The sequence below is a fragment of the Chaetodon auriga genome, chromosome 23, assembly GCF_051107435.1.
Source record: "Chaetodon auriga isolate fChaAug3 chromosome 23, fChaAug3.hap1, whole genome shotgun sequence".
Classification (NCBI taxonomy): Eukaryota; Metazoa; Chordata; class Actinopteri; order Chaetodontiformes; family Chaetodontidae; genus Chaetodon; species Chaetodon auriga.
This window is the reverse complement of record NC_135096.1, coordinates 18,818,764-18,846,510: the sequence shown is the minus strand read 5'-3', so window position 1 is coordinate 18,846,510 and position 27,747 is coordinate 18,818,764. Positions and strand designations below refer to the sequence as shown.

Sequence of the window (27,747 nt, the reverse complement as noted above, 5' to 3'; positions counted from 1 at the left end):
AAAACAGTGGTTTGAGTACAAAGTGCTGTCAGCTGGTTCGTCTGCTAAAGCTTCACGGGCAGAGATAAATCCCAATAAATCCCAAAGACGTTTCTTTAAAAAAACGAATCAAAACTTCTTTATTGTTGAAAATCAGTATAGAAACAAACATATATAGAAAAACATCAACAGCACATCCTCATGGTAACGTACATTCTCACTTTCTTTACAAAGCACTTCTGTTTTCAATGACTTTGTCCTCGTTTTCTAATAATGGCGTCTATGCGTGAATACAGTCAGGGATCCAGCTGAAAGTTAAAGGCACAGTACAGTTTTATGTTTCGGAAACAGCATTCAATCAGGAGCGACGTCGTACAGAGGAATGAGAAAATGCCCTGCATCGCTTCGGACGGCGGACCCTGCCTCCATAAGCCACTGAAGTAAAGCCTTACCGGCGTGGTCGGTGAGGGGGGGAATTAATGGCAGCCACAAGAAAGAACAAATATAAAGCACTGTCAGCACATTAGCTCACAGCCCGAATCCAGGGCTCAGGCACTACCTTTCAGCTGGATGTTTCGGTCTCTCTGAGGTCCATAAACTTTATTGTTTTGTATTTCTTCGACCTTAAAGTCGCTTTGGAGATCGCACGGTGACAGTTTGACGGCCCTGGATCAGGGTGGAAACAGCTGACCATTATAAAGAAAGAGGATATTTTTAGACTGACGTGCTGCATCGTTGCTTCCCGCGGTTCATAAAATTCCAGGAATGAAGAGAACACATCAGGTGTGTGTTCACCTGTAAACAGTGAATAATTCAAAGAGAGGTATCTCAGTTTCTCTATTGGACCATGATATGTACTTTGATGGTTCTGGATCAGGACCATAGAAACTCCTGGCCCTTGCCGTATCCTTGCTAACAGAGTTAGCTCTCCTTTAGCTGTGCTCCAAACGCCCACCAAGGCAACAGCTGAGGTTGTTTGCTCGTGCAGCCATCAGATGCGTTTGGTAAAACAAAGAAAAAAAGAGGCTGACTGTTTTGATTATTGCTGCGGCTGCTAGCTGTCAGGCTGCATCGTTAGCTTCTCGCCCCGCTGTAGCACGAGGCAACGAAACGAAGAAGAGCACGTGATCATACAGTAAAAGAAAGGCCACAGCGAGAGAAATGCATCTGCAAAAATGTATCGACGAAACACTTTCTCTCCATATACATATAAATACATTTCTGTTGTGCAAATTGCAAGTGAAGACGCCTCCGGCTGGCCAGCTTCCTGTTCGGGGTCGTTTTGGTTGGAGACATGTTCAATCAACATGTGCGCGGTTTGACGTGAAACTGACGTGTTTCAGGTGTTTCTCCTAAAACGTGACCTTTTCCCAAAAATGTATAATGAGCTTCAGGACGTCTTTCTATCTCTATCATCAGGCGGATCTAAATGTCCACAAAGTTGAGATCTCAGGCTAAAGCTTCTATTAGACAAACGGAAACAGTCCTGAATCCCAAACTTTTAGACCTTTTTCGTCAGTGGACCAGAAAATGCTGATGAATACACACGAAATTTGCAAAATGTTGTTCTTATTGTGGTCTGGGGCTGTCAGTTCATGTAGTCAGAGCATGTACATGAGGCAGAAAATGGGATTATCCAGCAAGTTTATCACATGTGCTGCACGTTTTCCACACGGTGCAGCCCTCACAGACGCTAATCTGCTTGTTTACTGCGCCGCCAGTAGAGGACTGGTTTGACTGGTCAGCTGCCAGTTCAACCTGTGTGAGCGTCAAGCAGGCTGACTTTTGATGCGAATGGACAGGAAAGAGCTCGACTGCAGACAAACAAAATGTGGTGAACTTCGACACCAGAGGAGCAGCAGACGCCTGCTGAAGAAACGTAACCAAAGACCTTTTGATAAATAACATCTCACAAGTTATGAAAATAGTATTCCAGGGAGCCAGCTTCCCATTATTTCAACACAAAATAAAATCTATCTAGCGTGAGTCTGCGACCCTCCCACACTGCAGAGAGGAACCAAACCTCCACGGATCCTCCAGATCTTCTACCGGTTTAGCCTTGTTGCTTGATAAATAGTAAAGATGAGGCATGTTTGCTATTACATGTTTTCTTAAAATGCTCTCTCGTTACTAATTCCCTGACGAGTATGAACTGTACATGTTTTTACAGCACTGGGTAAGGTGAGGCGGTCCAGTGGTCGGCAGATTAGTAAGGACCCCCGCAGGTGTCGCCGTCCCAGCCTGGCCGACGTCTCCTCCGCTGGGTTTCTCCGAGAACGCCTCGCTCTGTTCACCATTTGCCGGGGATGGGCGTCCCGCACTCGTACCACGACACGTAGTTGACGTGGGAGTTTCCTCCGATCTGGCCGAAGTGGACGGGCTCCTGACGGACGGCTCTGTAGAAACCTGGAGCAGAAAAAACAAGATGGCTGCTCAGAGGTTTCCTTTTAGGAGTCAAAGTCCAAGTCATTGGACATCCAGCCCTCGTTCACAGAGAGCTACAGGCTAAATGTCTGCATGCATCCCACAGCTGAGAGGTCACTGGGAAAGCCTGCCGGCGGCAAATGAAAGAAGCTGTTTACCGGGTCTGGACGGGAGCTGGTCGGCTCTGAGCTGCCTTCCCGTCCTTCCATCCAGAAACGAGTCCACAAACTGACAGTGATCCTCACCGAAGCCGGTCTGATCGCCGATGTTGTAGAATTTACCTGCACGGTGGAACGAGCAGAGGCGGGTCAGGACCGTGCTGAAATAAACTCCTGAACGAGGCGCAAAGTTGAACCTGAACTTACCGTTGAGCGTGTCACTCAGGTAGATCTTGTACCTGAGCGAGTTGCACAGCTGGACGCCGACAAACTTGCGGTACCAGGTCCTCTTCACGTACTGTTTGCCGTGGCAGTCGGAGTACGAGTCCGTCTTAAAGGGGAACTGAGTCCAGATGGCATCTTTTCCTGCAGAGACAGGAGGTCTGAGTCCGCTGAAGACGGATGTGGATCAATCACTGAGGTGTTTTTATTCTTACCTGAAACGTTCTCGCTCACCCGCGGGTCGGCTAACAGAAGGAAACAAAAGAGCAGAAAGTTTTAACATCTTCAACGCAGAAAACAGCTTCAGTGACAACCTGATTCTCAACAGTCTGGACTCTGGAAAACCTGAATGAAAGCAGAATCCGTCAAATTCAGAAGAAACATATTTCCAAAAATCAATGAAGCCGATGAGCTCAAGCAGTAAATTTATCATCTTTCTGCTGTTTTCAGGTGAAAGTGATCACATTCTGTTTTATTCATGTTTTTCACAGAGTCCAAACGTTCCTGACTTCCTATTTTCTCCAGTATAAGAGTTCCCACCTTCTGGATGCATGTGCACACACACGTCTGTTATCTAACTCTACTTCAAGGGCCTCTGTTCAAACCGGAAAAGTTGTCAGGACATTTGTCGTTTTTTTTTTTTTTTTTGTGCAGCACCTATGAAAACGATCACTGCAGGAGAATTAAACATTTAAACCATTAAAAGCTCAACAAACAGAGAAAATAAGGTGAAATCTGCTGAATCATCACATATTGGCTGGATCAATGTGGATCTTTTCTCTGCAGGAAGATTTGGCTTCCAGGAAGAAATAAGAAATGACCAGGAGAAAGAATCCACCTAAAAGCTCATTGGATGAACTAAAACGAGCAGAAACTGGACTGTCCCCTGATTTCCTTTGGTTTGTCTGGTACGTTACCCGACTCGGTGTTGAAGGACACAGGCTCGCTGAGAGGACCTGCACCCAGCTCGTTCTTCGGCTTCACCTTGAACTCGTAGCTGTGAATGAACGGAGACAGAAAAAGGTAAAACAGCAGAACCAGAAGAGCAGTGATTTGTGTTTCTAACATCACAGAGAAACTGTGATTCTTAAACCTAATACCATCCTGATGGCGGGTTCCAGTTTATCAAAAACCTGCCTTAAAAACACGGCGAGCAGGAGAAAAGATGAAGTCTCGGTTGTCCTGAGCGGAGGCCCAGACTGCCTTCACACCAAATTCTTTTCTCTTCTTCAGCCTCATTAAAGCCTCAGCGAGCGTGACGGACTGACTCTGCTTATTTTCCCTCTCTGGACGTCTGGCCGCGACGCTCCGCTCAGCTCTCTAATTGCTCGGTTTCTTCGCCGTGTTTGGACAGCAGAAGGTGGTGCAACCGGAGCGCCGTCTGAATGACTGAATCAACGCTCACATGACGAGTTCAGAAACCTTTGGGGAGGTGCAGGAGGCGTCTGAGCTCGCCATGAAGTTTAATCTGTCAAACCAATCAGGACGCACGTGAAACAAAGACAAAGTCTGCCTGGAGACTGGGGTCAGATTCTCATCTGAAACTGATTTTCACTGTTAAATGTTTTAACCGACGCTCTGGACAAACGCGAGGCTGAACTCCCCGTCATGCGTACCTGCTCTCAGGTTTGAGGTTCTCCACGGCAGTGTGCGTCTGGTTGGTGGTCAGGATGGAAACCTGCTCTCCGTCAGGTCCTTTGGCGGTGGAGATGACTTCATACTCTGAAAGGAGGACAACAAAGTCAAGACCGGATAAACGGAATCATGGGATACAACTCTGAAGCCAGAGGAGGATGGCGCTTCAGAAACTCGTACCCGTGGTGTCATTGTCAGTTTTCTCCCAGTCCAGGATGACGAAGGATGGACATCCCTCCACCGTCACCACAGTGAGGTTGGAGGGCGGAGATCTGGGCGGAGCCGTCACGTTGGCCTCACCGGGCTCATCTTCAGGGAAGTAGTTGAGGGAGGAGGTGATGGAGCATGGCTCGTCTGGTTTCTTGCCAGTTTGGTAGACAACGTGAGGCGCTGTGAGAGGAGGGGATCGCTTAGTTAGCGTTTTGCTCGACATGGTCGATAAACAAGGCTCCAGCACCAACCGAGTTTGGGGTTTTAAGCTTCTTCCTGGTCCAGTTTCCAGATTTTCACATCCATTTTGAAGCCACAGATGAAAAAGCACTTACCCACGTAACGCTTCTTGCCCAAGGCATCAACATCCGAGCTTGGCTGTGATTGAAAGAGCTCCGAGTCCTCCCAGGTTTCCTGTCGGCCGGCTAAACAAGAAATATGAACAGACACAACGTTAGAATGTAAATCCAGACTGCCGTAACTTTTTCTCAAAATGTTAGCATGACTGTTCACTGCTGCCGTTCCCCAAAAAGCAGACAGAAAAGAACCTTAAAATTATGTTTTTGGGTGGGTAGTGTTTGCACCAGTCAAACGATGAAAGAGCTAGTTTGTCTAAGAGGTTTTCATTTTTGTTTTTGTTGGAAAGAATAAAACTTGAGCACATAAACTGGATGGATGAGCCTCAAACTGTTTGCTGAGGTTTGGCTGATGCCTCCAAACAAAAATCCTGTACAGATAAATCGTTCCGCTTTCCCAAAAGCCTTTAATTTACATTGAACTTGTCACTTTTTGACCCTGCATCAAAGATCTTATCACATTAGACATGAAGTCATCTATCTGACAGAGAAATGTGTTCTCCAGATTCTATTTTACAGAAATTTTGTGCTTCGCCATGTTAGCTGGCATGCTAACATAATGTCAGCCGGTTTACAAAGCGGCACAGACTGCCTCATTAAAGTCGGCTTGTGTACAGGTGAAAATCTTCCTACCAGCTGTTGGCGGTGCAGCAGTTATAGTCTGTTTCCGGTCCTGTTTGGTTGGCTTAGCGGTCGCTGGTGAGACTTTGGGTTTCAGGATGGGCAACTTGTCCGTCTGCTTGAGGTTGTTCACTTTGTCTAAAACACAAACCGATGGTTATTTATCTTGAGGTGAAACTGTGCGACTGAAATATCCTCCCAATCGAGCAGATATGATTTGACACTTGTGGTTTTTACCTGTTTCTCCAGGTTTTCCCACCAAATTTGGTTTCTTGTTGATTGGTATGGACGGGCGAGCCGGGGATCCTGCAACAAACATTATCGTTATTAATGAATTCATTGTGGTCTGTGAGAAAGCATTCCTTTTTTATTCCTTTCCCCTTCCAGTAACAGTCAACCAAACCACCTGAGAGAGGACTCAAAGACGCTTTTAGTCCTGAGGGGAAAACAGTGGACTCTTCCTTTAAAACCACAGGCCTAAAGTGGTGTCTTAACATTCCAAAGTGTTCATGACACAACAGAAGGGTCTCTGCTGTGAATCACACTCAGCCATGTTTGGCCTGTGAACACTTTCTGTCTAAATAAGGCAAAAAAATGAAGCTTTAACAGCGACTTTGGCTCCATTTTGGAGCTAGGTGCTCTCTAATCTCCTGGAAAATCAGTTTTTTGGAAAGTAAAACTCGATACCCGTTTCCAAACGCCAAATGAACCTGAAAACATGAACAATCCCGTGTAATTCGTGTGTGTTTTTCTAAAATCCACCACAGACCGGAGTCCAGGACCTGCAGCCAATTACCCCCCCCCCCCCCCCCCCCCCATTTAAGGAGATGCCAAGATTCTTCACAATCAAGGAATTGACGCACTTCCAAAACTAAATGGAATAAAGGCAAAGCCAAAAACATGAAAGATGATGGAGCCCTGAAACTTTTTAGCTCTTAACATGAAACAATACAGACGCATTCCTCTCAATCAGTTCCATGTAAATATGTATGAAGACCCGCCTGGGCCGAGATCGGCTGAATATTTACTCTTCTTCCTGAAATTATTTGGGCTTCAGAGAGCTCTTGTGCTTTTTGGGGTAAAACCTCTATTATTCTTGAACAGTTGGATATAAATTAAGAGTTTCCTGTCAGCAAAACATGGAACCATGTACAGTCTTTATACTGGGAGGTCATAGTGGAAACTGTGGTGTAATTATAGTTCACGTTCAGCGAAGCCTTGTGATTACAGTCCAAGATTAAATGAAATAAATATTGGTATGATTTCCTCTTTTTAAACACAAACAATCCTGCAATAAAAAGCAAACAGCGGTTTCCACATTCTGATGAGAACTGCTCGATGCACGCCATGCTGTCCTGTTGCGTGAGGGTTTTCTAAACACAGCGTCTCTGCAGCAACATGTCTGAAGCTCATTGCGCTTACAATCATCCTCGCAATCAAGCAATAAGCAAAGGCTGAAGCACGAGGACCCTGGACGGGAGCATTTAGAGAGGACGCCAGGTTCATCACAGGGTAACGACAAACAGTTTCGTCTTTCAGTTCTGCGGCGGGAAAAAGCGCAGAGCTCGGCAAAGTGAGGTTCTTAAAAAGTAAGCTAACGATCAGGACAGAACATACTTTCCAAAAACGGAAAGTATTTTCCACAGGCTCTGCCGAAGCTCTTGCCCAAAGCTCTCAAGCTGACAGACAGTATTTTGTTGGTAACCCTCTTAAAGATTTGCCTCTGGGCACTTAACGCAACCAAACCATGCAGTCTTGGTGGCTTGGAGCAACTGAAGCACCAGTCAGCACGCGGCACGGGCAAGTTCTGGGTGCAGACGGGCGAAGCTCATGCCTTTACCAACCATAAAACCGCTCTTCAACGGTGGGACTCGAGTGGCCAAACACATCAGGGAATTCAGACTTCTTGTCCTCCAGCAGCGAGTTGTTCACTGCGGCAGAAGAGGCACCGCAATTAAACCGGCGTCTGCCTTAAATGCTCGTTCCTGGTTTATCTGAACTCTGAGCTTCTGATGCCAGAAGGTGCGTTCCACTGTTTGCATTTTATCACAAAGTTCCTGTCAAAATGTTCTGGATCACCCAGATCAAGACAGGGACACAGAAAAAACCACAGACCAGAGGAAGACACCAAAAACCAGTGCATGCTCGCTATACAAGATGACCATGCACACCAGGACATGCACAATGAGACAGCACCACGACGTCCTGAATCAGAATCCTCTCAGGTTTGACCCCATTTCCTCCCAGTTTTAACGTGTTTTTTGTCGCGGTAGAATGCGATTGGATTGTCTGGGCCACATCTGAAGGTGGTCAGATGAGTCCGTCCGCAAAGGAAAAGCAGGTACAACCATTGACTCCAGTATAGCTGATGGTAGGATGGGAGACACAAACTGGGATGAGCAGAGACCCTCCAGGGACCGCCACGACATGCAAGACCAGGGTCACGTGAACGCGGAGACAGGTGAGCTTGCAAGGGTTCAAACAAGCCTTTCCAAAGCCTCTGATTGCTTTACTCAGACAGAGTTAGCATGGCTAACTCAAAGCGGTCACGTGGCCCCGCCTTCAACACTGTAGGGATCCCTGGACAGAGTGCAGCATCACTTCCCTTCACCAGAAAAATCCACTTTTTTTTTTAGCTGTTTTAATATAAATCTAAAAGCCTGCAAATTATCTTCAGTAAGACACCATGAACACATCTGTCGCACTGCTTGTCCTGTTGTAACCACATCATCAAATAAACTCATGAATTCATTAAGTATTGAGGTTTAATCACAGAAACTTTTTAAGACCAGGTGGAAATGCAAGGTCCCATTTATGTCCAACATCGAGCTAATAAGACTTTTCTGTCAATATCTAGACAATATAACAATACATCATCTTAGGCTCTGAAACACATTATTCAAATTCACTGAAGTCCTTACTGATGCTGATCTAAAATCTTCCCAAAGTTTGTGGATTTTTGAAGAACTGTCTGAAAACACTTCAATAAATCATAGAAAAATGTTCAGGGGAAAGAAGTTAAAACATGACCTTCACACACTTATTAGACAGAGAAACAGCTGAGCATCCACATGGTCCCAAAAGGTCTGACTGAACCACCTGAGACCTGGACCACAGCCTCAAACGTCCCCCCACCACCACCTTCACCAGACGGAGCACAGACTGACAGGATCTGCTGCTGTTACTGGACTTATGTAACCAAGTCAAATAATCAAGCTGCAGCTCCAACGTCCACTTGATTATTTGAAGAAGTCGTTGCCAGAAGCTTTGCTGAAAACCTGAAGAAGCTCGAGTTGAGACAACAAACATGTGGGACAAACGGCAGCATGGACGGACAGACCGATGGACGGACGGATGGATGGATGAATGATGAACATGAAAGTATTAATGAAGAAAATGGATGGAGACAAAAACACCAACATGAGCTGCAGTGGAGGTGAAGATGCTGCAAAAGCGACTGAAGGGTTAATGATGGAACACAAAACAACAAACGACGTCTTGTTTACCCAGTCGAGGTCTGGACCATAAGGCCGGTTTAGGCGGGGAAATGCCCCGGTGTGGCTGTCCGTTGACTGTTGGGAGAAAACCGAGTGTTACGAAGGGAAAGAAAGTGTCTCTGAAAACTGAACCCGACACCGAACAACCATTCGAGTCCTATGGGAGATGTCTGGAGAAGCTGAAAGAAACTCGACAGTACTTGGTCCTGTTATCAGGTTTGTCTCCAATATTTAAGCACAAAACCTGCGTGTTTGCATGAATTCACCATCCAAACTTCAGCTACAGGAGCTTAAAGTGGACTCATCTGGTTGTTCAAGTGTGAGGCTCACTGAGCAGGTCACAGTTCACAGACACAAAGTGGATTTGAAAGCAATAAACAAGCATAAAAACAGTAAAACTGTTGAAAATAGATAAGACTCTGGGAGACGTGAACCACGGTGTGGAGACAAACTCGACCTGTTTTCTTTTTCCTTTGACATTCAGAGAACATCGCAGCGAGTCATCAGACACATAACCAGGATGCAATGACGTCAAACAATCCAGAACCAAAGTCAACAGCTTCACCTGAGTGTGTGTGAACCAGGTGAACTGAAGCGACCGAACAATGTTCAAAGAGCTAAAACCACCACTGCAAAGGTGATGTCTGCGCTGAGTGAAGCCTGGCAGGTGTCAGGAGGAAAGTCAACGATAAACCTTCAAATCACTAATTCACACGCTCTCCTTCATTTGTCCACGTCTTTCACACCTGTAACGAAGGACGTCAATGGGAACTAAAATTTTAATTGAATGACTGAAACCAAACTGCTAACTACATCCAGAACAGTCCAGAGTCAACCAACGAGGTGTGCTAACTGTCTGTTGATCACATCAACAACTTTATCTTCATTTATGTTGACTGAAATCTTCTCTTGGTGATGGTCATGTCAGGCCAAATCACACGTTTTCCTCCAACTTCCTTACAGCTATTAAAAGGAATATCAGTAACCCATAAACTCCTTATCAAGCACCCAGATTAGTAATCTCAGGACACAAATGACTAATATAAGAAAACAGCATATCAAGAAAATTCCCTCTGACACTTGTCGGCTTTACAGGGAGGTAGCATGCGGGGAAGTCTCAGAGGACGGAAGTACGTAGAAAATAATGCAAGAAGGTGAAGACGAGTCAAGAAACAGGAGGATTACCCCCTAGTATGCCGGAGGTCGGGGATGAGTTACTGGGTCTAGAGGAAGAGTGTGGCAGTCTGAGGCCGTGAGAGAACGGAAAGAGGGGGTTTCTTGATGAGAGCCTCATGGATCTGTCAACCATGGTAGCTGCCGGGTTGTTAGGCTGCAAAGGCAGCGGTGGAGAAGGATTTCTTTTGCTGCTTTGACCTAAAAGATCAAAAACAGTTGCAGGGCCTGTGTTACACTCTGATCTGGTCTTTATCTGAGTTGCCAGTCAAGCGAGCTTGCAGCAGCCCTGAGCAGTGATGTTAGTGATGGAGGTTTTTACTCTGATGGACGATCACATTCAATGTAATCAAATTAACAGATGAGTTTGATGGGATCATGAGAGGTTGTCAAGTGCTCACAATCTGGGGAAACACAGTCATTTAAGCTGCTGATGAGTTTTGATGTTGCGACCATGACTGTAGGATTGTGTGCCGCATGCAGACATTGGAGGCCATGTTGGATGAAATGTGTTTAAATGGTGCAGCTGCTGGAGCGAGCAGCCAGTCCTGTGGACAAAAACTTGACGGCAGAGTGACGTGGAAGCCAACAGGAAGCTCGAGGGAACTAAATGGTTGCAGATTAACAGCAGACACAGACAGAAAGAGCAAGACTGCCTTTGATTGCAAGACAGAGGAAGCATTTCATGAGGTCATCATTACCCCAGTTGTTATTTCTGGCTCTCTCATTGGCCAGAGCTGATCTCAGCAGCGATGATCTGTCCTCTGATTTGCTGAAAGCTGTGTGGGACAGAGAAGGTTTAACTCCACAAAGACCTGACATTTTTTGGTTTAAGAGATGCTCCACAACCTGTTGAATCGAAAAGGAAAAAGTGAAATAAGACGTATTTCTGTAACAGGATGGAAGTTGATCATGAAAAGAGTTGGTGTGGTAAAGGTTGAAAGCACATACAGAAGTGACAAACTGTTTGCAGATGACACTCTCATATTCATGGCGGTTCTGAAAGGGACTTCATTCAAAGATCTGTCTCATTAACAAGGAAGTTGTTCAAACTTTCTAACCACAAACATATTTTAATTTCAAATCATCATTATTTCAGTCGATACAGAGGCAACCAAAAGGTATGAGGAGACTTTAAGGGTTGACACCTTCAGCTTTCCAAAGCAAAGTTTTACATTTTGGAAACTGTGACATTTCCAAGGAAACTGTAGTTTGGAAGAGACGTGATCAAACTTTGAAAGAAGAAAGTTTAGCATTTTCAGGGCATCAGTTGTAGCTCAAAGTCTCATTGTGATCAAATGAGCACCACAACTTCACACCCAGCAAAAGGTAAACAGTGGAGGGTCCAGTCAAAGGAAGGTTTCTGGCATTTTCTTAACTCGCCAATGTAAAACAGCAGTTCACTGACAGCAGCTTGGCCTTTAAAGTGTAACTGTTTGCAGATGACGCCCTTATTTTCATGGCCCTCATGAAGGGAGCCTGTCAGAGACACAGCAGAATTCCTTTAAATATCAAAGGGCTTATTTTTTACTGTCTTCTCTCCGCAGGTGCTTTACAGCACAGTCAAAACCACAAACTGATCTATCAGGATTCAACTTTTCCAAAACGTGGTGATTTTTTCATAAACAATGACATAAAAAGGGAAGTTGGTGGGTGGAAATTACCAGCAGGGTTATGAGGCTTCTCGGGTGCAACAGTGGGCGCCTTAGTAGTCTGCCCCTGATGTGAGTCGCCATTGGAAGGTAATTTAAGGAGGGGGAAGGCTGTGGCGTTGGCACGAGGGGTTTTGGTGGGCAGGAGTTGGGGGAGGGCAGGAGGACGATCCGCTGGCCGGTCGGTGTCGTTTCTAACAGAATTTCCTTTGTCTGGGGTGAGAGAGGAGAGAGGTACAGTGACGATGGGAATCTGATCACCTGAGGTTTGATTTAAGACACTGACGTTTGTTTCGGGTTGATTCACGGTGAATTTACTGTATTTCAAACTGGACAGACATGCATGTTGATTCATCTCATCATCTCCAACACTTGTGGAAAAGTGACAGTCACCAGATACATGTCTTTGAAATTCTGTTTTTTTTCAAATAGGACTGGGTATCGTGGGTTGAAGTCAAACTGTGGAGTACCAAAAACTGGCCAAAAAAGTTTTTCATAGTATTTCTTTAGACTTCTTAAGTTATGGGATCTAAAAAAGTTTTGGTATTGTCTTTTGTGTATGATCCCCAGCCTGACTTTCAGATGAGATTCTCCAATTAGCAAATGAATGTTTGCAAGGATCAGGTTTTGTCCCATGATCTTGTACCTCATAGAACTACAGAAAAGTCCAGAATACAGTGTGCTTGTGAAGAGACGGAGGGACAGGAGTTTGAGGGGTTTGCAGAACGGCTTGTGTTGTCATTCCCCGGCGGGAAAATCCAACAATGTCTGCGTCTGAACGGGCTGACATGCAGTCCTGTCATGCAGACTGATGGAACATGGGAAAGATGTCAGGAAGCAGCCATGGTGAGGACTGAGGACAGGTACAGATGGACAGACAGACAGACATGAGGAGGAAGGGACAGATGGATGATGCTCATATTTCTAGATTGTGAAATCCAACACTGAGTGTTCTTCATTGTTAAAAAAGGACAACAATCTTCAGGTGAAAGGTCCTTCTGAACAAGTTATTTAATTGTTGAGTCACTGGACCAATCACTGGCTTGTGCCGTTTGGCTAAATATTGATCAAATCTGCTGAACCTAATTTTAAATTCTACTTCCCAAACAAACTAATGGGGAGTTGGAAAATTTGGTAAACTTGGGAAAAACTTTAGTGAAAGGTGCACAAAAAAGGAAAAAGCTTTATACAGATGAAAAAACTGATTTCACTGCTACTGTCCATCATCGCTTGCTAGGACCAGCAGAGGTAGTCACACCATACGACTGATGAAGGACATCTGAATGAACTGGATGAGGATGAATTTGCAGACTAAATGACTTGTTAAAGTGGAAACAGCGATATTTAGCATTTTCACATCTGTGGCGTCTGAGGACGCAGAAATGCTGAAGTTTGAGGAAAAGTAGAAAAGACAACAGATGATTTTAGGGTGGAAGAAGAAAAGCAGAAGAAGAAAACTGATGGTTTCAGATGCACAAATGAAGCATCACTGGAGTCACATGACCTTTAGCAGCATGGTTTCAAAAACACGCCATGACTGCGCTCAGGGTGGGCGGGGCAAAGTGAACTTACTTGTAGCACCTGACCTCCAGTGACATCATCTCCACACCTCATATCGACTTTCTAACTGGGCTCAAGGCATGCTAGCATGCAGCCAATCATAACAGCTGCACATCCCAGACCCCGCCCCCTCCCAGGTGCATCACTGGGCTCAGCTGAAGCAGGTAAGACAGGCTGCAAATAAAGCTGGATGATTAAAAAAAAAAGCATCTTTCTTGTTACCGAGTGAGACATGAGGCCATTTGGGCTCAGGAGAGCCGGGCAGAGGTAACGTTTCCTGGTGGCTCTCAGGCGGCGCTGTGGGAAATAATACGTCTGGTTTGGAGGAAATGAATATTCAAACAAACGTGGAGAAAGTTTAGGACAAAAACAACGGATCTGTTTGGAAACCCGGTTTAAAAGAAGCAGCCACAGCGGCCGGGTTGGACTGATATGGCCTGAAAATGGATCCCACGTGGTTTAACACTGTGACGTCTGCTCAGTTGTGTCCTCTTTCTTCAACTTTTTCTGGACAAAAAGACTAAATCTGCAGCAGCTCGTGTTGAAAACTTGATGCAGTTTGTGAATTTTAGCAAACATGATGGTTTTAACATGTCTGGGTCAGTTTGGACGTTTCAATCAGTCCAACCCGACCGGGACGCTTTCTGAGGTCAAGCTGTCTCTGCAGGCCTGAGTGGAAGAATGAAAAGCATGAGAGGAAGTGATGTGTTTGTGTGTGTGGAGGGAAGAAGAAGAAATAATCACCAAAAGAAGTGCGAGGAGCTCCGGGGAAAGCCGGGTTTTTGAGCAGAGGAGAGAGTCGAGTCCTGTTGTGCAGAGCTGCGAACGAGTCGACACATAAACATATGAAAGAATTTCATTTCCTGGTTTCTTTCATTTGTGTTCTGGTCATGAAACAGATCAGATGAGCTGCTACCTCTCCTGGATCTCTACCAGAGTTAAGTCTTTGAGCTCAGACTCACTTTGGCTTCTGGCTTGCTCATACTTTACTGATTAATCAGACAAATCAGGAGGTAAATTGCTCAGATGAGTTAGTTGCAGCGCTGCGATTCCTCATTGAGTTCAAGTGGAATCAAAGATTCAGGTTTGTGATTCTTTTGGAAGCTTCCTGCTGCAGACTGAGAGGTTTTCTAACCAGCCTGAACTTGTAGTGACGACTGTCAGAGCTTTATTCTTTTTTTTTTTAATCGTCATCGCCTCTGAAAACAGATGAGGTGGATTACACACAACAGTCCAGCATGTACCGACTGTACATACCTGCACAGCTATTAAACAAATTCCTTGACTAATGTCAAGCAGAAATAATGACTGAGCGGCAACAAACGCTGCCTGAACAAGCTCAGTAATACTGTAAGTCAATTAAAGAAGGTCCAAATCTTACCGGGACGTGGAGGGAAGAGAGCGTGGGGGCCGAGAGGCTTCTGGGAAACAAAAAGTGACAATTTATAGGCTAATCTGTCCAAAAGAATCTCAAAAGTAATAAAAAAAAACTAAATCAAAGAAAATAACTACAAATCCCAGAGTGCACTGCTTCAAACTCTAATTCACATAAATGCTAAAAAAAAGTTGAATTTACTGAAATGGTTTCATGTTAACATTGGCAGCCTCAGGCTTCCATACGCAGGCCGACCAGTGAGACTTCACTGTGTGAGCACATGAAAACATTTACATCTGCCGTGAAACAGGAAGTGTGTGCAGACTGCTACAAAGCCTCGACCTTTGACCCCTTTAAGACGAAACGCACTGGGTCGTCTGTCTGCTGGGAGGACTACGTCATTCTGCACACGTGTTTTATACAACATACATGTGCTGAGAGCGTGGGACATGCAGAGGGCACAGGAAGCTAAACATGGCAGAGATGGATGAAGTCATGGTCCCCCGATTGGTCTGAGCTTCTAAAGCCAGAACACAGCACTGACAGAGCCACTGTTTAAAACTCTGAAATGTGAGAAAGTTGCAGTATTTTCAGGATGAAGTTATGATATTTCAGGGGGGACAGCTGGGATACTGCAGGAATAAAGTGGTAACATTGTGAAAATAAAGTCAGAATTCTGCTGGGCAGCGCAGCAGGTTACGTACCATCGGCTTCGAGAGAGGATTTCGCAGCTTGTACGGCTTCTGCACGTTCTTATCTGTGAAATCCAGAAAAACATGGATGAATGTCAGAGCACGTGGTTTTTGCCATTCCCGCCTCCACTGAACACTGTTGTTTCAGACCCCCAAGATCAACTCTTTTAATTAAAATGCTCAGATTGAGTGTAGGTCCAGTCCTTACTGCCCATGTTGGTGTTGTGGATGACCGGTTTACTCCACATGCCGCTGCGGTCGTCCTTGTTGGACCGGACGCCGAACTCGTAGGGAGTGTTGGGTTTCAGGTTGTCGATGACCGTGTCGCTGGTTGGGCAGGTCTGATAGATCCACTTCCTGTTCCTCTCCCTGTAGCGGATGGTGTAGAACCTGAAGGAATGTGTGGAGAGGGGGGGTCAGAGTCAAACAGGTCTGAAACAGCGAGGAGGAGGATGGACCTGAATCCCAAAGAGGAAACAGACCGTTTAACCTCTACTCACAGCTGCTTTAACTCACCACCAAAGTCTTCAGGATACGTCGTCAGAGAACCATGAACGTTTCCACAAAATGTTCTGCCACTTCCTTCAGGAGGAGCTTCAGTCTGGATCAAAGCCTGTAACAGATTGATCCCGCTGGCCGTTGAACTGATTCTGGGATTTTTTGGTGTTTGGCACCCGGGTCGGACCCGTTACTGAGGAAAGCGCTTGATCATCTGAGATGAAGCTGTTAAATGGCCACAAACTGGAGAACCAATGTGTTCAGCTCAAAAAGAAATGAATTCATCAAAGTTTCCTCGACCGCGCCACCAAAGCGACAGAATGCACCTTTGTACGGTTTGTTGACTTTGCCAACGACTGGAGCTCAGCGCCTCGCCAACGCCAAGCGCTCATTCATCAGGCGAGCGAGACCCCAAAGTGCTGGAGAACAACAAACAAACGACACGGACGAGCCAACGCCAAGTCTTCGGGCCTTGTGGTTTCTCTCTAGCCGTCTGCAGCCGCCGTGACCTCAGCGTGGAAACAGCTTCTCCTGTTAGGTGTTGTTAATTCTGGCAGCAGCACAGCTGATCTCCACTTTCACCCTCATGTCGTGTTTTTCAGAGCAGGGCTCCAAAGAATCCGAAGCAGCAGCCAAACACTCTGCAGAAGGAACTGACATTAGCTTCAATAAGACGCCCGGAGTGGCAGAGGACGCTGGGTCAAGCTTTCCGACGGCTTCTCCAACTTGTTTGACAGGGAAGGAAAAAAATGGGTGACTGGAGGCAGGAGAAAGCAAGAGATGATGGAAAAGAGCCGGCGCGCCCCAGTCGGTGTAACATCACTCAACGCACAGGGACGAGTTTTCAGGACGCTAAGTCCAACCATTCGTCATCTTGACTGCTCGAAGGTTTGGCCGGTCGATGCCATTTGTCACCCAGTGCAGAGAAATAAGAGGAAGTTTGAAAAAAAAGGATTTCTGAGCACCAGAAACACTCATGAAAGGAGGTGAAATGCTTTCATGTTCAGCAGCAAACCAAAGACGTCCTGTCGTCTGAAGGATGAAAGACTCCGTATGAACGGCTTCATGATAAATCATCAACATGTGTGAGGAGCCTTAAGATGCAGGTGATGCTGTCAGGTTGGCGGTCGATCTGCTGTATTTCATGTTTGACCACACGGCGGGTCAAACTGTCTTTCTCCTCACTAACAGACTGGTTTCCTGAACATCTGAAGGCCTCTGCCTGCTTCAAACAGACTCGGTCATCAGAACCACAGGAGGGAAGAAGATGGAGGACGGCAACCAACCGCGTCAAAAAACCCAGATAACGGAGGACATTTTTTGGCCGTTCCTATCCTGTTAGCAATCAAAGCTAACGAGCTCGTCAGCTAACAAGCAGTTTAGTAGCTTATTATCTTGAGGAGCTTCACTTTCCCTCCTCAGTGAGTCGATACTGAAAACATCGTGAAATTCTGAATTATGATGTAAAACTCACATAATTAAAAGATAATTTCTTCTTCTAGTGTATCGTTTGGATTCTTTTAATGATGACGTACAGTTTCTATAATTATGACATCGACGACACGTGTTGGCGTTAGAAGTTCTGACATCGTGTATCCAGAAAGTGTCTTCTCATAAATCTGACGAGCTGTGTTTTCTCACCCGTCCTCCAGACACTCGTTCATGATGTTGCCTTCGTAGGGCGTCTTCAGGTAGTTCCCCCAGGACAGCAGCACCGCCGTCGGGCTGACGGAGCCGATCACCAGGTGGAGCGGCTTCTCCAGGTTCACCTTCCCTGTGCACGCAGGCGAGGACAGAGTGAGACGTCCCGTCGGCATGCACGGCGGGTTAAACCAAACAGGAAGTGGTGGGCGTACCTGTGCAGTGTTTCTTCACATCGTTGACTGGGATTGGCTGGACGGCCACCAGGTATTTAGGCTCTGCGTCTGAAACAAAATGTGGATTCAGGTTTAGATAAATAAACCTTTTGCAAATGTTTCGGCCTTTATTTCAGAAACGGAACAGACAGAACAAACAGGTGATTCATCACGTTTCAGTTCGAGGCTCAGCTCCTCAAGTCAAACCAACGAGGCCCAAACTTTGAGCCTTTGAGCCCCAAACAAAAACATTTCATTCAAATTACTTTCAAATAAACTTCATCAGATTACAGCAGAGTCAAAGGGCTGAAGTCAGAGACGAGTCCAAGTCATGTGACTCGAGTCCACACGTCTGCTCAGAACACCGTCAAGTACCTCAAACACCACCACCACCAGAACAAGGCTTTGCTGTAACTTGTGATACTCGTAGTAGTACTACCGCATGTACTGCGGCACAGCGTTGATCCTGAGGGAGCTCAGAGGGGCAGAAACATGTCAGGAATGCTGACCGTGATGATGGCGATGATGATGACGTCATGGCGGGTATTAAACGACCCCCAGAGCAGACGAGCAGATGTGAACGATTACAGAGCGAGAGAGGAACACAAACACGACATGTTGAAACACTTTTCAGTCGACTTCTCGTCTCTTTCAGCTTCAAGTGTCACGTCTCAGTTTGTCAGTTTAACAAAGCAGAAAAACACAAGACAAATACACAAATCTTCAGGGACAATCTCTCAAAATATTATCACAGAAGAGTTCCAGGTTGTTTCACCACACAACAATCAAACCGGAACAGTCGATTTACACGTCGAGTGAAAGCGAGTCTGAAGGAGCTTCAAGCTTTTCTTCACGTTTAAAGACTGAAACGTCTTTTCTCTGCTCGTCTTCACGCCATGTGTAAATAAAGTTATGTCTCCATCAGAGACATGCTCCGACAGAATCGTCCAACCACACAACAGTAACACTGGGTCTTAACGCATGAAGAAGCCGTCAGGGGGTGAGGGCGTGACAGGCGAGGCGCACAGCAGCATCATGGGTAAAGTCTGCGGGCGTTAACTGGATTAACGGTGAAGCCGAGCGGGCAGGAGCAGGATTCACTCTCAAAATCTGATTAATTTCAACCCTAAATCTGTTTCACTCGTTCAGAAAATCTCATTCTGAAATCAGAAGATCCTGCGACACGACGGAAAGCTGCACATCAGCGACTGAACGGACCCGGTGCTGAGGTCGTTGGAACAGTTGGAATCTTGTTGTTCTTGATGGTTTTGACTCTGAAACTCTGCACCTGCTTCATTTCATGTGTTCATTTCATCATCTCATTTAGACAAACCTGGACTGTCTGAACGTCCTCGAGCTGCTCGCCCCGAAACAAACTCCACTTCCATCCGTCAAAGCTCTGTATACTGACAGGTGGAAACATGCCCCGCCCCTTCCCCTCCTGACCTCATCAATCACCTGAAACCACCTGTGAGAGCGAGCGGAGGTCATCCTCCTTTCCCTCCTCTCTCTCTTTCTGAGCTGCGTTTGTCATGAAGGTCAGGAGGTTCAGGTCCAGCCGACGGCGTTTTGATCTTCATCTTTCAGAAAGTTTCCTTTTTAAACGTCTGAAGGTGAATCAACTGTCACCAACGTTTAAAGCAGCACTTGTTTTAAAAATCATGACCTTCATGATTAAACTGGTGTTTCCTCTCATCCCTCAACAATCTCCACACCACGTCTGACTTCATGAATAAATCTCTCACAGCATGTATTCTTTTACTGCTCACTGACGGATCAGATTTCTCTGTGAACATGACCTTTCTCCCCTTCACAGACAAACAGATGTAATATTGTCAGAACGGCGTCTTGTAGCAGAGCACAGATAAAGAACAACAGCAGAGGAAACGGTGAATTATCACGTCTCCCAAAAACCACGAGCGGCATCAGATTTACAGAGTCAACTCTGCGGTGGCTGATCCTCCCCGAGCTGCTGATGGATGGTTTTCTGCTGAGGGCTTTTAACCAGGAAGGTAAACAGCACCGCAGCCCCCACAGGGTTTGACTGACAGGTGACCTCAGGGCACAAAGAGCAGCGATGAGAGACGAGCGGCGAAAATGGAGACGGTGATTAAATTAAAAGTCTCCCGGCGGAGCTCAAACTTCTCCTGAAACTAAACTGTTTATATCTGTTTGTCATTCATCTTCTGGGTTTAATTTAGCTGAAGAATGCAAAGTAAACACAACATGGACCTGGATGTCTGAGTTTCCCAGCTGCACTTGAACACAGCACGTGACACGGTGCCAAGAAGCAAAAAACGACAGAAAACCCAAACTTGAATTATTGAAATAACAGACTCAGTAGATGTTTGGGTTGTGAGGGATCTGTCCACCAAACTTCAGCCAAATTTAGCCGTTTTTAAATCGAGCCCACAGCTCAAAACATTCAGGAGAAGGAATAAGTCATCATCACGTGGAACAGAGGTGATCTGTGCACCAAACTCCAGCCAAACGAGGCCCTTTTTAAACACAGTGCACAGCTCACGTCTCTGCGCTCTCATCTGAAGGAAATCAGGCTCTCACAGTTGATGAAACGTCCTGCAATAGTTTACACTGAAAATCTGCAAGAGCGCAAACAAAATCAGCCTCCAGAGAAAACAGTGTTGAAGGACAACTTTCTGTTAACCCCCTCCGATGATACGCTCCTGAAACACATAACTTTACTGGGTTTTTGTGGTGACGGGATGAAAATTGTTGGCCGAGCTTCAGAAAAAGGATCAGAGCCACCTGCTGCCAGAGTCCTCTGCCTCTCAAAGCTTCTCACGTTCTGCTTTTCCCCAAAGTATTTCTGCAGAAACTCCCTGTTTCCCACGAGTCTGAAGGTTTCGACATGCACACAAAGAAACATTACCTTCAGTCCCACAAGAGAGAAATCAGCATTTCCTGCAGCATATTTCATCAGTTTTCATCCTGCAGAAAATGCTGTTTATATTTCTGAATCAGTCTGTCATGGACTTGAGAAAAGCCTTCCATATAAAACCACACTGTCCACCAAACTCCAGCCAAATTTTGGGACGTTTTGCCTTCTAATCTTGCCAATGAACATTCAGAGACTGAAGCAAAGCTCTTTCTCTCGAACTTCATCAGACAGGAAAAAATTCAGCTTCGCAGAGTTTCTCTGATTTTTACCAAAACAATGAACCACTTTGCTGAGAAGTACGGAAGCCTGGAGAGGACAAAACTTTAAATAAAGATATTTAAACATTTTGGGTACTTCTTTAAACTTTTAACTGCTGAAAAAAAAGATCAAATATCATGAAGAATATTGAAACAAATATTGAAATATAACAAATAATGAGCATGAGCCCGTGCACGTCGTCTTACCCATCTCGGTCTCATACGGTTGTCCGTTCTCAGGCAGCTGGATGAACTGTTTGGAGAACATGCTGCTGCCGTAACCCAGAATATAACCCTCCAGCTTCACGTCTGGACTCGGACGCATGAACTTCATCACGATGGTGTCGCCGGTGGCGTTGATCCGAACCTTCATGTTCTGACGCCGCACTGAAGAGAAGAAGACCAGAAAAGAAAAATAATCACAGCGAGTCGAAATGATGAAATACTGAGCTGAAATGCTGAGTTCAAATCTCACATCTTGTTGCTGCTAATCTTTAATTGTTGAGCGACACAAAGTCTCACATCGGCAGAGAAATGGAGAATCTGAAAACACAACATTCAGACTCAGAGAAAAAGGCTGTTTTCCATTAAGAGGATTTGTTTTCAATAATGTTTCCTTTTCTAACAGTCTGGAAATAATCTCGGCGCTCCACATGCTGCTGTCATTTCAGAGGTTTTCCTTTCCTGCTGCGGTGCCAGTGAGCTCCGTACAAATGGAGACTTTCTTTGCCAAATTGTTCTGCTAATTAAGTCGCTCCGCTCACATTAGAACGAATTGGAGGTAATTGTAAGAGAAACACTTTAACAAACGAGACCAATCAGCTCTCTGTTCTGTTCTGCCTCCACACTTTGGCCTCCTCTGGACTATCGCTCCTCTTCCTGTTGGAGGAATAATAAAGTTGAGAAAGTCTGAAGTTTGTTTTGGCTCAAAGACCCTTCAAACACAAACTGGAAGTCAGACAAGAAGTAACGCTCATACTCGACCTTGGCCGCATTAGCGCGCGTTAGCACAGGTTAGCACTGCTGCTACGGAATGACTTCCTGCGAGCTGGCGGATGATTTATCTAAGAAGAAGTGAACAGCAGCTTTGATCAGAGGCGGCACAGAAACCTCTTTGGTCTACACTGAAAAATCAGGACCATGTTTGGTGATCCTCTGACTTTTCCTCCAGCGCTACCATCAGGTCAACATGCTAACGTGTCCAACAGTTTGTGAGCAGCAAAAACCTGCAGACATTCCCATCAGCCTCAGCAGCTGTTTACTGATATGTAGCAAAAGTTAGCATGCTAATACGCTAAACAGAGATGACAAACATGGTAAACATTACTCGCACGGCGGCTGATAAGTCACGTCTGTTGTGCTCGCTTGGTCGTCGGACACCAAACGATCAAGCGAGCATCTGTTACTCAAAGTTCCCAAACATGAAGCTCAGACGATCAGTATCTCGACTGGTCTGTGAAAGTCTGAAGGTACGCTCTGTTCTGTTCGACTTCATTTCACGCTCACATCCTTTCAAAGATGGATATCTCATTTAGAAACTCTCATATCTGAGCGCTGTATGTTTTTATGATTTCCCTCAGAGCCTGCGGACTCACAGTTAATGGACATGTTTGGCGTCCAAACAGCAGACCGGCCTGACCTCTGCTTCTCCAGGGTTCAAACTCCACGTCACAGTCGACTTTTAAAAGTTTAACAAGTACAGAATGTTTCAGTCCCACATGCCTTCCTCAGGAACCATAAACCTTTTATTTTTCCAGGCCTCGGAGGCTCTGACTGTGTGCAGAATGAGCAGACTGCGACAAACTGAGGCAGAGGAGCTTCAGGACTTCACCTTCACTGTCAAAGACACTTAAAGACACACTGCTGGATCACAGTGTCCCCTCTGGTCTGAGACATCACTGTCAAACGTGAAGACACAGACATGATGCACATGATGTTTTCAGTGTGACTTCAGCTTTCCAAGGACATCAACAACCAAAACCTCACAGAAAAAGAAACTCTTTCTACGTGCAGAACTGAGATTCTTCATGTTTTAAGTTTTCTTCAGAGTCAAAGTGAGAGCATTCATGAGGCCACCGCTAACAGGAGCTAACGGCTAATTCAGCTGACAGCTCCTGTCCAGCTCACTGAGGTTCGGAGACGGACCAAGGAGACGATCGGTCGCTCTCGAGCCCCAGAACTCCTGAAGCACTGTGATTTGTTTATCTTGTCAATATCTGGAGCACAAAGCCTGATCAGCAGACTCAGCATGAGTTCACTCCTTCAATCCCTTTTCTGGTCAAACCGCTTCATTTGAATATTTGATCCAGATGCGACTCAAAGGACTGCGGCTCAGTCAGACCGCGTTTCACTTCTTAGTAAGTCTGAAAATTCAGCCTCATCAGCAGCATCCAGTCTTATTATTTGTGTTGGATACGTCCCATTCACTGGACTGAAGAAGTGAACCTCCATCAGAGGAGCTTTTCTCTGCGGCTGAACGGTGTTTGTTTAGCTGATTAGCTCTCTGTGGCGCCTCGGGCCGCCGCCCGCTCAAACCATCAGGTCTAATGATGCATTCAGGCCTCCTGCGGCGCCGCGTTGCGAGAAGCAGCATGTTTTCCCCAGGCCTGGATTTTCAGTGCGTCCGTCTCATCCAGGTTTCTTTGGGATGTTTGTTCCTGCAGATCAGTGTGGGAAAGGCGTGCAGAGAGCTCGACATGCTGGACATGTGTAATCATGCAGCTCGTTCTTGGCAGCGCCGCTCGGCCTGTCGGAGGCTTTCCAGCAGCAGCTGATTGAGTGGAGGGGATAAAATGCCGGGCCTCCTCAGAGGAGCTCGTGTTTAACGTGGAGGGGGGTCGGCCCGCTAACAGCCCGAATAACATCTCACTGTGTCGTCTGAGGCCGACAGCTGCAGCCGACCGAGTACAGGAGGTACTGCAATCACACCAGTCAAAACAGCCTGACATGAATCTAATGACTCACATTCATCCTCCAAACTCTGGAGAAACAAGTACTACAAACACGACAACACCCTGCAGTGCTGCTACTGCACACCGCATGCCGCAAGTAATACCACAAAGAGTCACAGAAGTACCAACGAGAACCAAAATGAGTATGACAAAGTGCACAAAGAAGCCACTGTACTACAAAAAAGGAAGACAACGAACCAAGAAGTGTCCTTCAAAGTACCACAGAGAACCCAAAATTAACACTGTGTATCACAGAAAACTACAAACTGTCCCATTAAATATGACCTAAGAACCATAATGTGCATGAACTACTACCATAAGTATGAAAGTACTGCAAAGAAAAACTACCACTACTACTGCAAACTACCATGAGGAGTAGAAAGTACCAGAAGAACAAGCACTAACAATCTGAAGTGGCCAAATACCACAAAGAACTGCAACACAGTACAGCAGTACACAGGAATGTACCAAGCCTACACGAAACTACGACGAGCGTGACAAGAGTACTGCAAATACATAAATACACAGGGTGTGATGAAGTGCAAACTGAAACCAGGTCACACTTCAGCTCTGCCAGAAACTGAAGAAACTGAAAAAAATGAAAAAACTGAAGGAAACTGAAGAAACTGAAGGAAACTGAGGAAACTGGAGGAAACTGAAGGAAACTGAAGGAAACTGAAGAAACTGAAGGAAACTGGAGGAAACTGAAGGAAACTGAAGAAACTGGAGGAAACTGAAGGAAACTGGAGGAAACTGAAGAAACTGAAGAAACTGAAGGAAACTGAGGAAACTGAAGGAAACTGAAGAAACTGAAGGAAACTGAAGAAACTGAAGGAAACTGAAGGAAACTGGAGGAAACTGAAGGAAACTGGAGGAAACTGAGGAAACTGGAGGAAACTGAGGAAACTGAAGGAAACTGAAGGAAACTGGAGGAAACTGGAGGAAACTGAGGAAACTGGAGGAAACTGGAGGAAACTGAAGGAAACTGGAGGAAACTGAGGGAAACTGGAGGAAACTGAAGAAACTGAAGAAACTGAAGGAAACTGAAGAAACTGAAGGAAACTGAGGAAACTGGAGGAAACTGGAGGAAACTGAAGGAAACTGAGGAAACTGGAGGAAACTGAGGAAACTGAAGAAACTGAAGGAAACTGAAGAAACTGAAGGAAACTGGAGGAAACTGGAGGAAACTGGAGGAAACTGAGGAAACTGAAGAAACTGGAGGAAACTGGAGGAAACTGAAGGAAACTGGAGGAAACTGAGGAAACTGGAGGAAACTGGAGGAAACTGAAGAAACTGAAGGAAACTGGAGGAAACTGGAGGAAACTGGGGAAACTGAGGAAACTGAAGAAACTGAAGGAAACTGGAGGAAACTGGAGGAAACTGAAGAAACTGAAGGAAACTGGAGGAAACTGAGGAAACTGAAGAAACTGGAGGAAACTGAAGGAAACTGGAGGAAACTGAAGGAAACTGAAGGAAACTGGAGGAAACTGAAGGAAACTGGAGGAAACTGAAGGAAACTGAAGGACTGGTGCTTCGTCTCTGCAGCAGTAACCAGAAAACACTCCATCGCTCTGGACCTCGTTAAACTGGAAAACACTGCTCACACAGCCTCTTTCATGTGTGCACTAATGAGCTGCTGCTGGTTTTACTGGTTTCACTGGGGTTTTTAATAGTTTGGAGAAACGTCAACCCTGAGAGGAAACACGAGGAGGAACCTGCAGGAGAAGGGGAGCTCCTCGCTGTGTCACTGACTTAGGAACGGGGGAGGTTTGGCGCCTCCTGTAGGTCAACTCCAAAACTTTCTGCTGGAATAAAAACAGTCAAATTTAAAAGAAACAAATTATTAATTAATTATTTCAGCTGGTTTTTAGTTCACAGCTCTTTGGCTCGGAGGCTTTGGCGCCCCCCACAGGTCAGAGAACAGCAGCAGCTCTCGACATGACTTGTCTTTACGGCCTTAAAATGCCAAAAGGTCTTTATTGAGGACATTTGTCTCAGCAGGACATCGTCGAGGAGGACCTTTGACTTGAGGACTCCGCGCTCTGATGTTCGCCGTCCTGCCTCCCTTCAGGTGACACCTGTGCTGACTCTGGACGTGTTCTCAGCTCCTCTGGCTGATCAGAGGTCAGTTGTGAGAAACGCCTGCTGGATTTGACCTGAAGCTGAATCCCATTGTGGTCCAGCAGCTGGATCAGGGCGCGTCCTGCTGGAACCTGTCTGCTGGTGGTAAACGTCCTCTCACAGCCTTAAAAGCTTTTTTTAAAAACAGCCCAGAAACAGAAAAAGCTTCTTTTTTCCAGGAAACTCTTTTCTGTCTGTCATTATGCTTTTTGTCCCTGGTAAACTTCCGTATTAAGACCAAACCTCAAACCTAAAACCCCTGAAAACTCTGCAGGCAGCAGCGAAGACGGAGCGCGTCTCAACTGGTGGACTCAGGTCTCTCTCTCTCTCTCTCTCTCTCTCTCTCTGTTGCTCTTGGCTGTCTCTCGCCCGGTGAGGTAATCCTCTCCGTGCCGCCACATCAGACCACCGTGTCACTCTGACACTTTTTTTAATCCTTTTACATAACTGTAAAAGCTCAATGAGACAGAAAAAATCACAGGTTATATCATGAATAGCCCCGCCCCCTCCAGGCGAGCGGCACACCTGGCTGCAGAGGTCAGAGCGCTGCGTCGCCCGCTGCGAAAGAAACATTTTGTCACTTTTTTGTGCTGACTCAGCAGAAAAACTGCACAGGGGACGGCGGCGATGCCACAATGAGATGGACACCTACAGAGTCCATCAGGGACAGAGGACTCAACACGGAGAGGACATCGAACAGAAGAATCACGTCACAAATTAACGCGTCCTCGTGTTTTCCTCTGCATCAAAGCCTCGCTTTGGTTTCAAACAGGACGAGCGTCACACTTCGTCTTTCTTTCATTACTGTCAGTCTCCTGTTTGTCTCCACTTGTCCTCCTTTTCATCCACCGTCTCTTTTTGCTCTTTTAACAGTTCTAACCTCCAAATTTCCTCCTCCTTCGATTCGCTCCACCTTCATTCACCCGTTCACGTCCACCCTCACTGTCTCATCCCTCCCACCCCCACTTTAACCGTGTGCTGACCTGCAGACTCTCCTCACTGATCTGCTCTCTGCCTGATTCACCGTCAGATCGTTTGTTTCTGTCTGATCGCCGACAGCTTTGATCCTGTTTTACACGTCACTCGTTCACTCCAGATCAGTGAACGTCTGATTGAACTTTCATTTCAACTCTTTCCATTTGCACCTGTTGACCTGTTAGTGTCTGTCCTTCTGTGTCTCCTGCCGTCTCCGTTGACTGTCCTGCGCTGCCGTCCCTTGTGTCTCTGCCTGAACTACCTTCTGCTTCCTGTATTTATCTAATTGCTCGTTCATGCACTTGCCTCTGATCCTCTGCGCGGGGATGCCGTTGAGGAGGATCGTCCCTCCGAGCAGCAGGACGAGGACCCGGAGGAGGAGAGCGATGCCCGCCATGACCTCAAAGCTTCAGCTTCCAGGAGACGAGGGTGAAGAGGATGGTGAAGAGGCTGAGGAGGATGAGGAAGATGAGGAGCGTACCAGGAGCTGGACAACTTCACTAAGCGTCTCTCTCCACAGTCTTAGGACTTGTTCAGCCGTCGGACGTCCTCGGTGTGGAGAGGTGGACCGCCGAAACGCCGGCATCTATAGCCTCTGCGGGTGGGCGTGGCCTGGATGACATCAGCACCCCCCGC

The 27,747-nt window shown here is 46.1% G+C and overlaps 2 protein-coding genes across 14 annotated transcripts in view; one reads left to right on the top strand and one right to left on the bottom strand.

Moving 5' to 3' along the window:
- LOC143315833 (uncharacterized) overlaps positions 1 to 27,747 on the top strand; it is a 196,733-nt gene that overhangs the window by 92,003 nt on the left and 76,983 nt on the right. The gene's annotated exons all lie outside the window — the stretch shown is intronic.
- Positions 98 to 27,743, bottom strand: abi3bpb (ABI family, member 3 (NESH) binding protein b). Of its 13 annotated transcripts, none has more exons than XM_076723311.1 (23): positions 27,418 to 27,743; positions 21,272 to 21,451; positions 17,909 to 17,977; positions 17,694 to 17,826; positions 15,763 to 15,944; positions 15,567 to 15,619; positions 14,869 to 14,908; positions 14,232 to 14,306; positions 13,710 to 13,802; positions 11,940 to 12,140; positions 10,977 to 11,054; positions 10,288 to 10,476; positions 9,112 to 9,177; positions 5,843 to 5,911; positions 5,618 to 5,743; positions 4,964 to 5,053; positions 4,599 to 4,808; positions 4,400 to 4,505; positions 3,701 to 3,780; positions 2,999 to 3,028; positions 2,769 to 2,927; positions 2,562 to 2,684; positions 98 to 2,385 (listed from the first exon to the last, which is right to left on the bottom strand). In XM_076723311.1, the coding sequence occupies exons 1-23, from the start codon at positions 27,506 to 27,508 to the stop codon at positions 2,270 to 2,272; spliced, it is 2,559 nt and encodes an 852-aa protein (XP_076579426.1). In that variant the 5' UTR covers positions 27,509 to 27,743; the 3' UTR covers positions 98 to 2,269. The 13 variants fall into 13 exon arrangements, with proteins under 13 accessions (XP_076579426.1, XP_076579427.1, XP_076579428.1 ...); XM_076723312.1 differs by having other exon boundaries at positions 13,710 to 13,784; XM_076723313.1 differs by lacking the exon at positions 9,112 to 9,177.

Coding starts and splice junctions, on each gene's coding strand:
- abi3bpb (XM_076723311.1), bottom strand. CDS start 27,508: ATGGCGGGCATCGCTCTCCTCCTCCGGGTCCTCGTCCTGCTGCTCGGA. Junction 13,803..14,231: donor AGCTCCTCGCACTTCTTTTG/GTGATTATTTCT, acceptor CCTCCAAACCAG/ACGTATTATTTCCCACAGCG. Junction 9,178..10,287: donor GACCTCCGGCATACTAGGGG/GTAATCCTCCTG, acceptor TTCTCCCAACAG/TCAACGGACAGCCACACCGG.